A 14,040-nucleotide genomic window follows, 5' to 3' on the forward strand; every position below is an offset into this window, starting at 1 on the left:
TAATCTTATCCCCACAATATTATCTTTTCTCTTTTAAACACTCCATGGTTTTTCTTTAATAATTCCTCCTCTGACCCAAAGACTGTGCAAACATTATAGTTTCAGATCACTGACACCTCTCTAATGCAGTTACGAGTTTTCTGCAATATGGATATTGCTGCATTAGAGAGGGCTCTCTGTCGAGAGTGTTCTTCAGTCACCATAACACTGTCGATGTGGCCGAACTAAACCTCTAAATAGGCACACTTTCTGCGACTTGCACATTATGTCCGTTCTGATACACCAAAAATTACGTTTTACATTACGACTTGCAAATCTTTCACATCTTATTATGTTGCATATCACATTTTATATTATCATATGAAGTGGTGTATGATTAAAGTTATTCATATGGAGTAATACTTTCAATAAAAGGAATAATTAAATAAGTTTGAATAAGGATATTGTGTTGACTGCCTGTGTGAACACAACTTTGAGGTTGTAGGTCCATTGATGTTGAGTGATCTACTGATGTGGACCTGTGACTGGGGTTGTGGATCTGCTCTTTGGAGAGGTTCTGGGCTGAAGTGATCGAAACCTCGATGAAAAACGGTGCCCAGCTGATGATCTGGGTATTTGGGAAATCAGTCAATGGCTTATAAGTTAAGGTTATAACTTCAAAATAAAGTAGCTTTTTTCAGTACTTACCAGTACAAAATATGTGTGTGTGTGTGTGTGTGTGCGTGTGCGTGTGCGTGTGCGTGTGCGTGTGTGTGTGTGTGTGTGTGTGAATGTGTGCACGTGTGTTATGTCTGGCTTCTTCTCTTCTTGGGACTACGGTGCAGTAACTGGTATTTATTTTGATCAACAATTATGACTTGCACATCTTATTTCTCGAATGTTTCTCTTCAATTGTTACCTAACTAATGTTGTTGTTGAGATGCCATTGCAGAATCTTCCCGTTATTTTCAAGATAATTTGTTGTCCACATTATGAAACAAATTTGACATTCTCTGGCAATTAAATAAAAAAACAAGTAGAGGTACATTCAAAATACACTGCCCCCATGCCAAATAAATAAATAACAAATCCTCCAGTGCATGCCATTGTTGGGGCACCTTCAGCGCCCAGCGATGCTGCAATGCAGCACATGGAGATAGAATTGGGAGGGAGCAGTGTACAATAATTGATTAATTGCATAATTAAAATAAATAATAATAATCATAAAATAATTGATTTCTCAATCAATTGCCAAATAGCATACATTCCTTAACCACCACTGTTTCATCCAAATCTGTAATTTTTTGAAAATTGGCTGCTGAAAATTAAGCAATTCATCAAAAAATTAACAATTAATCGATTAATGAATAAATCAAAAATACCTTTCATAGCCAAAATCACTTGTTCACGGTCATGTCCAAATATCAGCTTCGTAGCTCAAAAGGTGCCTGAGATATTGCCAAGATGAGAAATACAATAAACAAGAAATTAATAAATCGATAATAATCAAGTAATGAATCAATTAATTGATGAGTCAAAAAATAAAAAAATAACATTTTTGCGAAAGTACATCTTCACTTTTGTCCCCAAATTTCAGGTTCCTCACTCAAAGGATGGCTGAGATATCGCCTGGACAAACAAAAAAGAAAATAATGAATTGATCAATCAAAAAATCTCAAATATCCTTTACAGCCAAATCACTTGATCTGGCTGTGGTTGAGATATTGCCCAGATAAGCAAACAAGAAAACAAGAAAGAAAATAAGGAAAGAAAAACAAACGGAGTAAAAACTGAGTACTCCCTTCCTTCGGCATCTGGCGATGACGCCATGCATCAAGTGGATATGGAATTGGGAAGGAGTGTTGTACAAAAATCTTAAGGGGCTGTCACACCTTGACGTTTTAGCCAGTGTATGGCAAGGTCTCAAAATGTATGTAAAACGCTGGCGTACGCTGAACTATTGATGTTTTTTTTAAGTTTTGGGCGTATAATAACATGTTGGACGTATGCATAACGTATTAGTAACGTACACAGAACGTTTGAATCACATATAGATAACTTATACCAACGAATGCTGAGCGTGTTGTCAGCGTTCACAACCTATGCCCAACGATAGTCTAACTTATGCATAGCGCGGCAGCGTATCGCCGACAATCACATGGCGTAGGCTATTCATAGGCTGCGGCTCGACGATTCAAATCATAACCGCATTAGACATCGAAATATGAAGCCGCTGTCACACCTTGACGTTTTAGCCAGCATATGCCGACGTATGAAAAATTTGCCGAACCAAGCTGGCACACGTCGAATACGTTATGGGTATGTTTTGTATACGTTAAGAGCATGCTGGCATACATCGTAGTACACTGGCATACGTCATAGTTTTCTGGTATACGTCGTCATACGCCAGATACGTCGAGAAATTTTCAGCATGTTGAAAATTTCTCGACGTATGACACACGTTCCGCATACGCTGGCATAAGTTGTAGGCATGCGGCGCGATCGTTGACACATGTCGATATACGTTACTTGTAAGTTACTCATAAGTCGAAACACGTCGACGTAATGTTTAGCATACCCGAAACTTAATTTTTAACCTATGCGTAACATGCTTTGAACCTATGAGTAACGTGCTCTGAACCTATGTGTAACGTATCTCCAACGCACATTGACGTATGTAGACGTATTTGATTGACGTCTTCCGGACAACCACAGAACTTACTCAATGTGTTTCTAACTTAAAGCTACCGTATAATGGGGTATTGGCAGCATTTAGGGGAATTGGTATATAAAAATGGGGTTCACAGGAGGAACCCGTCAGTGTTTCAGACTCCATGTTTTTTGTCTTTTTTGGGGGGGTTGGGGGGGGGTCGCAGCTACAAAAGGTTGAGAACCACTAAGGTAGACATTACCTCGACATGTTTTAACTTATGAGTAACTTACAAGTAACGTGTGTCAACGATCGCGTAACGTGCCTACAACACGTTACTCATAGGTTAGAAGTAAGTTTCGGGTACGCTAACCATTACCTCAAAGTGTTTCGACTTATGAGTAACTTACAAGTAACGCGTGTTGACGTGTGTCAATGATCGCGTAATGTGCCTACAACTTATGCCAGCGTATGCGGAATGTGTGAGTCATACGCTGGCATACGTCAGAAAATTTCAAGCATGGAAAATTTGTCTAACACCTCGGCGTACAAAGACGTATGCCAGCATACTACGACGTATGCCAGCGTACTACGAAAAAAGCCAGCGTACTACGACGTATGCCAGCGTGCTCTTAACGTATACAAACTTACCCATAATGTATTCGACGTGTGCTAGTGTTTTAGCCAAATTTTGCATATGTCAGACATACGCTGGCTAAATCCTCAAGGTGTGACAGGGCCTTTAGGAATTATGAAGGCAAGGGATCTCGATCCTTTGAGTTGCTTTTCTACAGGGGTAAGATTACATCAAACTCTTCTTGTATTATCATTGAATATGTGGATTGCATTTTGCATAAAATTAGCGAAAACAGCAGCAGGGTAATGTGGAACAAAAACACAGATGTCAAAAAGATTAAAACATTTCACATATAGAGTACAAATTAAGGTGACATTTGTCTGAATGACTCGTGCAATCTTCCTGGTTCTTTCTAGTTCCTTTAAGTTTTCTTTTGACAAGTTACCAAAAGTACAAATCAAACTGAAAGTGAAAATGCTGTGACAGTTGTGGGGGTAGATGGAGGAATTTCATAGGAAAGTTAGGATTGAATAGAGTTGTTTGGTCCATGGACGTGTAGGAGACATCTCGATGTAAATTAAGTCGGGAAACTGTGAGCTTAAGTGTTACCTGCCACCACATGGGGGGTGGTGCGGTGTTAATTAGATCAGGATTAAGGACAATTTCCCCCAGTATATGATTGCCCCCTGTGACCTATTCCTACGTTTTTGCATTTATAAGTCAGTCAGGAAGAAGTTGCGTTTTTATACCAACAACAACCATAACAATAAGCAAGCCAGGCATGCCGAGTAGGCAGAAGCCCAGCCTTCCCGGTTTTCATGCGAGCAAGCTACGCCCTGGAGGTGGATGGTTGTTCAGTGTGACATCAAAGAGAGATAGGGAGTGAACGCGTGGGCTCGGTATGAGGAACGCAGTTATGGTCATGAGAGGAATGTGGCGAGGACGGAGGATCTCGCTTTGCTCTCCTCTCGGCATGCCAAAATGGCTTTCCTTCGACGCATGAAGAAGATGGTGCAATTCTCGTGTTTGTGCAATTTGGCTCGCATGGTGGAGCAAAACGCTGGCCATTGGCTCTTGGTTGGGTCATATGAAATGGACCTCAAAGCCTCGTGTACATCACCGAAGAGACGGCGCCATTCTGCAAAGCCACGGCATTGGTGAGGATGATCAATGCAAGAAGCTGCATGGTGGTCTCTGAGCCTTGGTGTTGAATACCGCTCACAAATTGCCCTGACGTACGTTTTTCCCGCTGAGAGAGGATGAAGCGTCCCAATTCCAAGTTCCATAAAGACGATCACTAGACCAAGCTAAGTGCCAGAATAAAGGAAGGATTTTCTTTTGTTTCATTTACCCCTTGTCTGTATTAAAGTCTGTGTGTTGAGGCGCCTCGACTTTAGGTTTAATCTACTTCACATTATTATTATTACCTTTTGCATTACCCTTGTAAATATTTATATTGTCATTAAATTCCCGTGTTTATTTTAAGTTGATGTGTCCATGTATTTGTCGTGGGGTTCGAGTATAAACCTCCCTGTGCATCCATCTTCCATCGTGCTTCCATCGCTGTGCCAGGGCCACGGCTTACCCCTCCCACGCACGTTATAATCTCTGAAGATCAATGTGTCTGCCTCCTAAGGAAAACCGCTCAGCTATCTGGGCTGGCTGGTGTTAACCGCCCGTCCACCACATTTGGATCGGTGGATTAACCTAACCGCCAGACCTGTGACAATACGTTGGATTAGAGCCTGATTAAAAAATAACCAAGCTACCATTATCAACTTGAAACTCCTTACATTTCCTTAGAAAGTACATTATTTTTGTTTTCATTACCAGCCAACACTTCAGAATTCTTGTTACGTATCATTCTGTCATCAATCACTCTGCTAAAAACACTTATATTGAGAAACTAGTTTTATGCTATGGTCATAGCTAATAAAGGGGTCATGGCCGACTGCTTATCAAGAAAAATAAAAAATGATTTCTTCGTCCTAAGTCGGCTCTCAGGGCCAAACTCAGATGACATTGATCCTCAGCTCCCAATCCTCCTGATCAAGCTTTGCAGTGTGTAGATCCTCTATATCGAGGCCTGTATCTTTCTTCAACATGTTGACGCACTTGAGAGCTGGTCTGCCCCGCTTCTGTCTTCCAAGTTTCAGTGTCTCGAGTATAACATTGGGAACAGGTTCGTTTTTGCGGTGGTTGCAGTGCCCAGCAAACCTGAGATGTCTTCTTGTAAGTTTATCCGACAATGTTGGAATACAACCACAGAGCTCTTTATTTGTCATGTGTTCAGACTAATGGACATTGAAAGCTGAATAAAGAAGTCGAGTATACCATCCCTCAAATCCCTTCTCCTAGGTCACAGTGAGGGTCCATGCTTCACTTCCATAGTAAGGGTCCAGAACGGACTTAAATGTTGTCATGAATGGTCATTCCTTCACATGCCAAAAGCACGTCGACTTCCATATTCTTGAAAGTTTGTTGCAAATTCTCCATGCGGCAGCTTTTCTTTCTTTGATATCCTGAGCAGTTGTGTTAACCAAGGAGGCAAAATACTTGGTGTCGTTGACCGTCTCAAGTTTTATTCCATCATTTGATATGATTGTGACTTCTTTTGACTGGTTGAATTCCATCATTTTAGTTTTATTATCTTATTAATTGTTCGCCTTATCTTACCGGTGCTTGCTTCTACTCTTGAAGTTCTTGTGCTTGCTCAGTTTCTTCTGACAACAAGGTTGTCATCAGCCACATCGAGATCGGTAAGAAACTCCGGTTTGACTCTTCTACTATTTCCTCATTGTAACTGGAACCCCAATTCCTCCTCCTTGACTTTGATAGCATTTCTGAGTACATAAGCAAGCAATGTGACAAACAGGTAAGGGAAAGGGTGTCTCCCTGTAGTACTCCTGTTAGAATTTCGAAAAGCTGTGTTTCTCCATTGGGGAGAGTATACTTGGATATTAATATTGTTTTGTATACAGTTTGTGGCTGCTGGTTGCATCATTGCTGGGAATGCTGCTGTGTCACTGATAAAGTGCCCCCTATTCCCAATCAGCTGATACTCATTTTGCTGTCCTGAGGATGACAGGCTGATTCAACCCACCTGCTGTTATTAATCGGAACGACAGGGGCTCAAACTCAAGACCCTAGAAGATATTTAGCCAGCCACCTTAACTCTTAAGCCACTCCAGGCTTTCCAGTAGATATTCAATCATTTAAATAATGTGTATAGTCATTCTATTATTGATGTGAGTACCGTTGGATATTGGGTAAAGCGTTTCAAGAGCGGGAAACCAATATCTATGACAAGCCTCAAAATGGTCAGCCTGCAACCGCAGTGACATCAGCAGAAAACAACTGTCGATCGATGCACTCATTAAAGTGCATTGCAGTTGACGGAGACTATGTGGGAAAAAACTTCATTTTTGCCACGTATATGTATCCGTATTCCTTATAATTACCTCAATGCATGTGAAGTGAAAATTGTGGTTAAGCAATTGGTTCTCTCTGTCTGTCTGTCTACAAATGTGAGTTTATGATCGAGGAACAACTTGATTCCAATGGAATATTATATTTTGAACAATAATCAGACCATGAATCAGAAAACGAACCTGTAGTTTTGCAGTACGTTGGCTTTAAATTCCACCTGATCGCACATATGCAGAGAGGGGTTAAATAATTTTTTTTTACTCTGTTTGCCTTATATTATATTCTTGACTGTCAACCATAATTCTGTCTGGCAGAAAATCATTCCAAACAGAAAACTTAGTTTTTAAGGATGTCATAAAGGACACAAACAACAGGCATGAATAACTAATGTAATGTGTTAATAAGGTGGTGTGAAAAGACGCTGCATCAACAGGGGTAAACGGCAGAATTGTTTTTTTGTACAATCTTTAAAATCTTTATTTTATTCCAATGGAATTATATACTTGAGCACTGTAGAACACAAATAACCATATTGGCACTTTCAAAACCCTTCAGTTTATCAGTACTTGGACAAAATATGACATGTTTTTTTACATCATCACGACCAATCAAATTTGACACTCGCTGATTCCACCCATGCCCTTGTTTCTCAAGACTGCATGGGGTAAGGTGTTCTATGAACTCTCTGGTTTTCATTGTAATTGGAATTATATTTGGTGAGAAATACAATAAGAGGAATTACTTTTGTGCCGACCCTAATTCAATCTAACAATCTTCTTGGTAATTCATATTATCTGTGGGATCAACTACACTACTTGGCTTTGTAAGCTGTACAATGTAGATTTACCTTTGTCTTTCATTATCTCTGCCACCGAAGGTGAAGGAGGTTATCTTTTCACCTCTTTCAGTCTGTTTGTTTGTGTGCAGGATATCTCAAAAAGTTGTGGACGGATTCGGATGAAATTTGGTGGGCAGGTTGGATATATGACGAGGTCAAACTGATTAGATTTTGATGAAGATCCAGATCCGGATCCGGCTGCTAGAATTTTTAAAGTGATTCTTTCACCATTGAGAAATTGGGCCAAAAATGATATATAGCACGATATGTCAAAAAGTTGTGAACGTATTCAGATGAAACTTGGACAGGATGGGTGTGTGACAAAGACAAATTGATTCGATTTTCGTGAAGATCTGAATACGCATATGGATATGATAATTATTTAATTCTGAAAGTGATTCTTCACCATTGAGAGATAGGGCCATGAATGATATATAGCATGATATTTCAAAAATGTATTGGGCCAGATATGTTCTTGTGGATCAGGCATTGCATGGCGGAGGTATGCGCTCTACCGAGTGCCCTTCTTGTTATCTTGCCAAAACGAAGTTTTTTCAAGATATGTTAGTCAGCTTGTTTGTTTGTTTGTTTGTCTGTTTGTTTGTGCGCAGGATATCTCAAAAAGTTGTGGACAGGTTCGGGTGTGACAAGTACAAACTGATTCGATTTTGGTGAAGGTCCGGATCCAGATCTGCCTACGAGAATTTTTAAAAATGATTCTTCACCATTGAGAGATCTGGCCAAAAATGATATCGTACTGTCGGCATGTTATTTCAAAAATGTATTGGGCCCGATATGTTCTCGTGGATCAGGCATTGCGTGGTGGATGTATGCGCTGTACCCATGCCCTTCTAGTTATTTTACTGTGTTTTGCTTTTGACTGTATTTGTTTTCTGTTTTGCTGCTTGCTGTTGATTTATTTCCTTTAATTTTTTATTTCTTTACATTAAGTTTTGTTTCTGCTTTCTGAGATTCAGCAATTGCACACAATTTAGCCGAACTGCGACCAAGTGTAATTTCAAATAAACCATTCAAAAATTGTCAACACATTACAGTTACACACACTGATGTCACCTGGAAAACTCAAAAATCTTCTGTCCTGGCCCTTTCTAAATTGGCTGTGACAGCGAAAGGCAGCACAAATAATTGTATTGCAAAACAAAATTAAACTCCGCTTCTTAATCATTGAATTGTGCTGCCTCCGACTCGTCAACAAGGAGTGAAGGAAGTGCTAAGATGATGTAACTAGCCATTCTGAAGGTCACTTCTGGATCGGGAAGACGCATATTCACATTTTGTTTATAAAGCAGAAAATTTTAATTTTATTTCACACACTAATAACCCTTAAGCAATGTTTCCATTTTAAATCAAAGTCCATCAAAATCGGTCATAGTCATACAGTCATACTGTTGTGGATTTGGAAACCTTGTGCACACAAACAGCCAGAGTCCCTAAGCTTAGTTATTTCGATAAGTATGTGTACAGTTAGAATCCATCCCCTTCTGTCTAATGGGAATTACATGTGTGCGCTACGGGTTATTTTTACAGCATGTGCGCTGTATACAATTGCACCGAGTTTGAAATGTCCCCGGCGTCGTCTACCACGTCTCCGGTGGGTCCGGTGTCCCCCCCCCCCACGTGCCTCAAGACAGCCAATGACGGCCGTCCGGTAGATGCAGTGCGTAACCTCGACGGAAATGGTGACAATTGACGGAAATACCCGAGTATTTCAATGGAAATTTGTGAAACTAATGTGTTATATATGTGAAAACCATTTAATTTATTGCTTGACGGAAAAAACGAAGAAACGCTACCCTCATGTACGAACGAACGAAAGACGTCATTTCCGTCCACCATGCCATTTCGTGCCGAATGCAGAAAGCTAAGTTCTTCTTATGCCATCATTCTCTTTAATATAAGCCATAAACAAGCGTTTCGTCATGCATTAGTATTTGAAATTTACTTACAATCATTCTTTTTCAGCCTCCTGCCACGCTGTATCGAACGATTTCATTCCTTCTGTTTACATAAAGGTGCTTATCACAATAATAACACGATTTTTACATTTCAAATATTAAGTACGCTTTTTAATTGTTTTTCAACTGAAAAAGCATAAATTGCATATTTTAACATTAGTGTACTCATTTGATTCACCACACGCGCTGTATTGAAGGATTTCACTTGTTTTACCTCGGTTTTTTACAACAACTTCAACAACAACCACACCCATCTTCGCTTCTTCACCATCGGCCATTGCACGCGTGCGTGTCGGCATGTATGTGGGTGTCGGCACGTCCAATGTGCCAGGCGGGGCTTCTTTGGACATTGGCGTCTTGGGTTTCGCTCCAAATATGGGCATGGCGCCCCTCTCAGCCAATCGGAGGGGTGCGAGCACGTCTGCCGCCTCGGCCAATGGGGAGCCAATGCAACATGTTGCTGCTCGACTTCCTGGTCGAGGGGCGGAGACATGAGCATCTTCCCCCCGACCAATCTCGGACGGCCGGGAGATTGCCCGACATGCCTGTCCAATGAGGGGGATGACACGAGACGGATCCCTCCCACCTGTCAAGAGAAAGATATAATCGTGTGGGGGTGAAGGAGTGAGAGAGTCGGGAGGGTTCGTTGGTTGAGGCTGAGAGAGTCTTCCCGCCGTGAATCGCTTGCCTGCCTCATCGCCTGTTCTGCCGGTGGAGCGTGCCAGCACCTGACGCTACCCTCCATACCTGGTACTTAGAGCAGCATCATGTTGCGGGTTCGAGTCCCGCTGGGCCAGATCGTCGGGAACCGCACAAAGCGGGAAGGTCCAAGCCAGTCTCTTACCTCCAGCTCACCTTCCCTCCGAGCTGGGGGTATCAATAAAGGCCGCGGCCACCATTTCTGTGTGTGTGTGTGTGTGTGTGTGTGTGTGTGTGTGTGTGTGTGTGTGTGTGTGTGTGTGTGTGTGTGTGTCCGTGGACCCCGTCTGTTAAGTAGAGCTGTTTAAGTGTTTTCTTTTCATTGTAAATTGCATTCCTTTTATTCGGTTTACTCTGCCTTCTTGCATGTTCCCCTGCCCCATTACAAATAAATACCCCTTTTGTTAAATTTTCCAGCTCATTTCTGTGGTTCTTTCATTGGCTTAGCACGGTGTGTTGAGAAATAGCGAGGCAGTAAATTGTACATTTGGACCGACAGGCCTTGGTAACCTCCGCTTGGGTTACACACGGTTTGGGAATGGTAACGGCTCGTCCCGCTCGAGGTCTGTCGAAGGTGTGAATTCCCCGGTAGCTTTGCCGCGTGGGTAATTATGTATATTGAAGTTTGGCAATTGACCCTACTCCATGCGGTCGAATTATTGGCGATTCATGGTCCTGAAAGGGACCCGTGCCTTCTGGACTTATCCGAGGGTCACGACCTAAATTCCGGTGTGTTCGGTGGAGCCGACTCTAATGCTCCCTCCAGTGGTCGTGCTCGCCACCTATACCTGGCCCCGCGACAATACTTCCATCATATTCCAGAGAAAATAAAAAACACAACAAAAAAACAAACATAAATATTACCCTCAGCAGAGGAGAGGATATTGCATTTGGGTTCGTTTGTCTGTTTGTTGGCTACTCGTGAAAATCGAAGATTTTTAAAGTACCTCGGTATATTGGTTGGTCTTGTACATTATTCTGTCTGTCTATCTGTCTGTCTGCCTATCGTCGACAGGTCACAATTTTAAACCGATCTTCACGAAACTTCACCACATGGGAGAGTTTGTCAAAAGTAAGAAGCCTATTGTTTTTGAGGTCAAAAGGTCAACATAGGCCAAAGGTCAACAACTTTGTCAAATCTCTAAAATCCTCAATTTTCATTCGATTGACTAGAAATTTGAACAGAATTTGCATATCAGCTCACTGAATTCAACCACGAATTATTTTTGAGGTCAACTTTGGTCAAAGGATCACCATGGGCCGAATTTCTAAAATTGTTAATTTTAATCCAAATGACTTGAAATTTGAAGAGAAATTTCACATTTGTTCATTGAATTGAACGACCAATTATATATATTTTGAGGTCAACTTTTGAGGGCAAAAGTTCAACATAGACCAAAGGTCAACAACTTACATTAGGTTTCTAGAATCCTCAATTTTCATCTGATTGACTTGAAATTTAAAGAGGATTTCTATTTTCAGTCACTGAATTCAACAAGGATTTTTGAGGTCAACATCGGCCAAAAAGTTGACAAAGGCCACATTTCTAAAATTGTCAATTTTCATCTGATTGACTTGAAATTTGAAGAGGATTTGCAAATTTGGTCATTGAATTCAACCACAAATTATTTTTAAGGTCAAATTTGTTTCATGGATTTCACAACTATTGTGCTGTGCACGACATGTTTCTTGTTTGTTTGTTTGTTTGTCCGCACAGAATGTGAGTGTTTTTCTCTGCAACCGCTTGTCGGATTGACACAAATTTTTTTGCCATAGGAGTGACTACTCATGCAGAATGTTTTAATGAGAATTATGACATCATAGGTCATGTGATGTGGCAGTCATGTTGGTAAAAAATAAAAACTTTGGACCACTGTATCTCCGAAACCGCATAAAGGAAAAAATTTAAACTTGGCACATGGCAAGTACTCCATATGGGGAATAAGTGTGATTTAAAAAAAAAATGATGTCATAGGTGCCTTCATGATGATGTCATAATTGCATATGTAGAACACTACATCTGACCAATATGAAATTGTTTGTGTCATCGAGGGATAAATTGGTCCACATTAAAAAAAAATAATGCAGTCATCAGTCACATCGTTTAACAGTCTTTTTTTTTTAATCTTTCAAAAATCTTCTCTGAAACAGCTGGAAAGTTTGAGGTGAAACTTTACAGTTATGACCACCTATCTCTGATGTACTACCAGCCTATCCATGAGGAACAAAACGTTCACACCGATGATGTCATTGGTCGCATGGTTTAGCAGCCATAATGGATTTACCCGAAAACCTATAAAAATCGTCTTCTCCAGAACGGCTGGACAGATCGAAGGGAAATTTCACAAATATGTTCCCCCAGTCTTGGGAATAACAGGTTATTTGTTTTTTTTACAAGTAATTGAAAGGTTACATGGTCTGGCAACCATATTGGATTGAGCGAAAATCTTTTAAAAACCCTTTCTCTTGAACTACTTCACTGATCAATGTGGAACTTCACAATTATGATCTGGTGGTGATGGTGAATATATATGTTTTAAAATTTCAACCTGATCAGTTAAATGTTCTGGCAGCCAGAATTATTAATTTTTTTGATCTGGGTTCGTTTTGATTTTTTTTTTTTTGAATAAGGCGCACTTGGCTGTGCTTGGATGGGTTTGAAGGTAGAGGAGTAGCACCTGAAACCCGAATCCGATACAGGTTCCTGATGATGACTTCATCTTTGCTTTTTCCTTGTTCGGGTACCTTCTGATGACTCCAATGCAGTACCGTACTTATTTGGTCTTTCATTTGATTTGAGTTGAATTTATCTTCATACAATTCTGAATTCAATTGAATAACAATAAACATCATGGGTCAGTGTGAATTGTCCAATCAAAGTGGGATTGCATTGAAGCTGGACGTCTTGGTTCCTGGTCATCATTGCCAGCAGTTATAAAGTGGCAGTACCAGTTATGTCCATTATTATTAATTACAAAATACACAACACAAACTACTCAAACACCACAAAAAATAAGTACTGGTTGGGTCTGCAATCTCTGATCGCTCTTTTTCTTGTTTTAATAGCATTCCTAATCTCATTGCTTTGCCAGGTTGGCCTCCGTTTTTGTAACTTTTGCTTCTGACTGGAATAACTTGCTAATTGCTCTTACACTTTCCTAAACATATCAAGTACCATTGTGTTTACTGATCTCTCACCTTTGGAGCAGTCTATTTGTTTGATATTGGAATTCTCATACCTTGTGCCTTTTGCTGTTCACAGGCCTCTCCGATGTGCTACCAGAAGAACGGTGAGTTTATTTACAAAATTGTCCTGCACAGATAGTTCTTGACCTGCATGTTTCCTGCAAAACACGCCACTCTTGCACTGTACAGGAGTGAAAAACCATTTCATGAAGCAGCCGTTCAATGGAACTCTTCAACATGTGACTCCATGGTGAAGGATGCACCTGCTGTGTTGCACACAAGTGCTGAGGCAAGTTTTTTTTTTTTCTCACAGTCCTGAATAACGAACGATCTATAAATTACTTCCTTAAGACAAAGTATGATAATAACCACACACTAGCTCCACCATGATCCGCAACACACAATTCTCACATGCAATTTGATTGATTGGCAGAATAGCTTGGTTGTTTACAGCATTTACATCCATCAACGAGGGCAGTTAAATTGGTTTCCAGTACTCATTCGGAGGGACCAGCTGGAATTGATTTAAATCGTTCCTTGTTCTGTTTCTTTACTCCCAGGCATTGTCCTTTTCACCTCCTCAACTGCAAATTATTTCCCCTCCTCCCTTTAAGAAAAATAAAAGGGAACAACAAAACTTTCTTTTTCTCACAAAAGCAAACATATAAAAAAATACCTCCTCTCCGCCCCCCCCCCCGCACGGGTC

At 40.6% G+C, this 14,040-nt stretch overlaps 1 protein-coding gene and 1 long non-coding RNA gene across 17 annotated transcripts in view; one reads left to right on the forward strand and one right to left on the reverse strand.

Annotated features, from left to right (window-relative positions):
* LOC147026423 (diacylglycerol kinase zeta-like) overlaps window positions 1-14,040 on the forward strand; it is a 293,140-nt gene that overhangs the window by 254,156 nt on the left and 24,944 nt on the right. For all 9 annotated transcript variants that reach the window (XM_085881839.1, XM_085881846.1, XM_085881840.1 and 6 more), the window contains 2 exons: window positions 13,411-13,438; window positions 13,524-13,623. In XM_085881839.1, the coding sequence (XP_085737965.1) occupies window positions 13,411-13,438; window positions 13,524-13,623 (128 nt within the window). The remainder of the gene's footprint in view (window positions 1-13,410; window positions 13,439-13,523; window positions 13,624-14,040) is intronic.
* LOC147026425 (uncharacterized) overlaps window positions 1-14,040 on the reverse strand; it is a 147,455-nt gene that overhangs the window by 105,041 nt on the left and 28,374 nt on the right. For 5 of the 8 annotated variants that reach the window (XR_015058335.1, XR_015058330.1, XR_015058332.1 and 2 more), the window contains one exon: window positions 1,362-1,427. The exons of the other annotated variants lie outside the window; for them this stretch is intronic. This is a non-coding gene — a long non-coding RNA (uncharacterized LOC147026425). The remainder of the gene's footprint in view (window positions 1-1,361; window positions 1,428-14,040) is intronic. 8 annotated transcript variants of the gene reach the window in all.

Source organism: Eptatretus burgeri, chromosome 5 (assembly GCF_056783735.1).
Source record: "Eptatretus burgeri isolate ZD-2024b chromosome 5, Ebu_testis_v1, whole genome shotgun sequence".
Taxonomy (NCBI): Eukaryota; Metazoa; Chordata; class Myxini; order Myxiniformes; family Myxinidae; genus Eptatretus; species Eptatretus burgeri.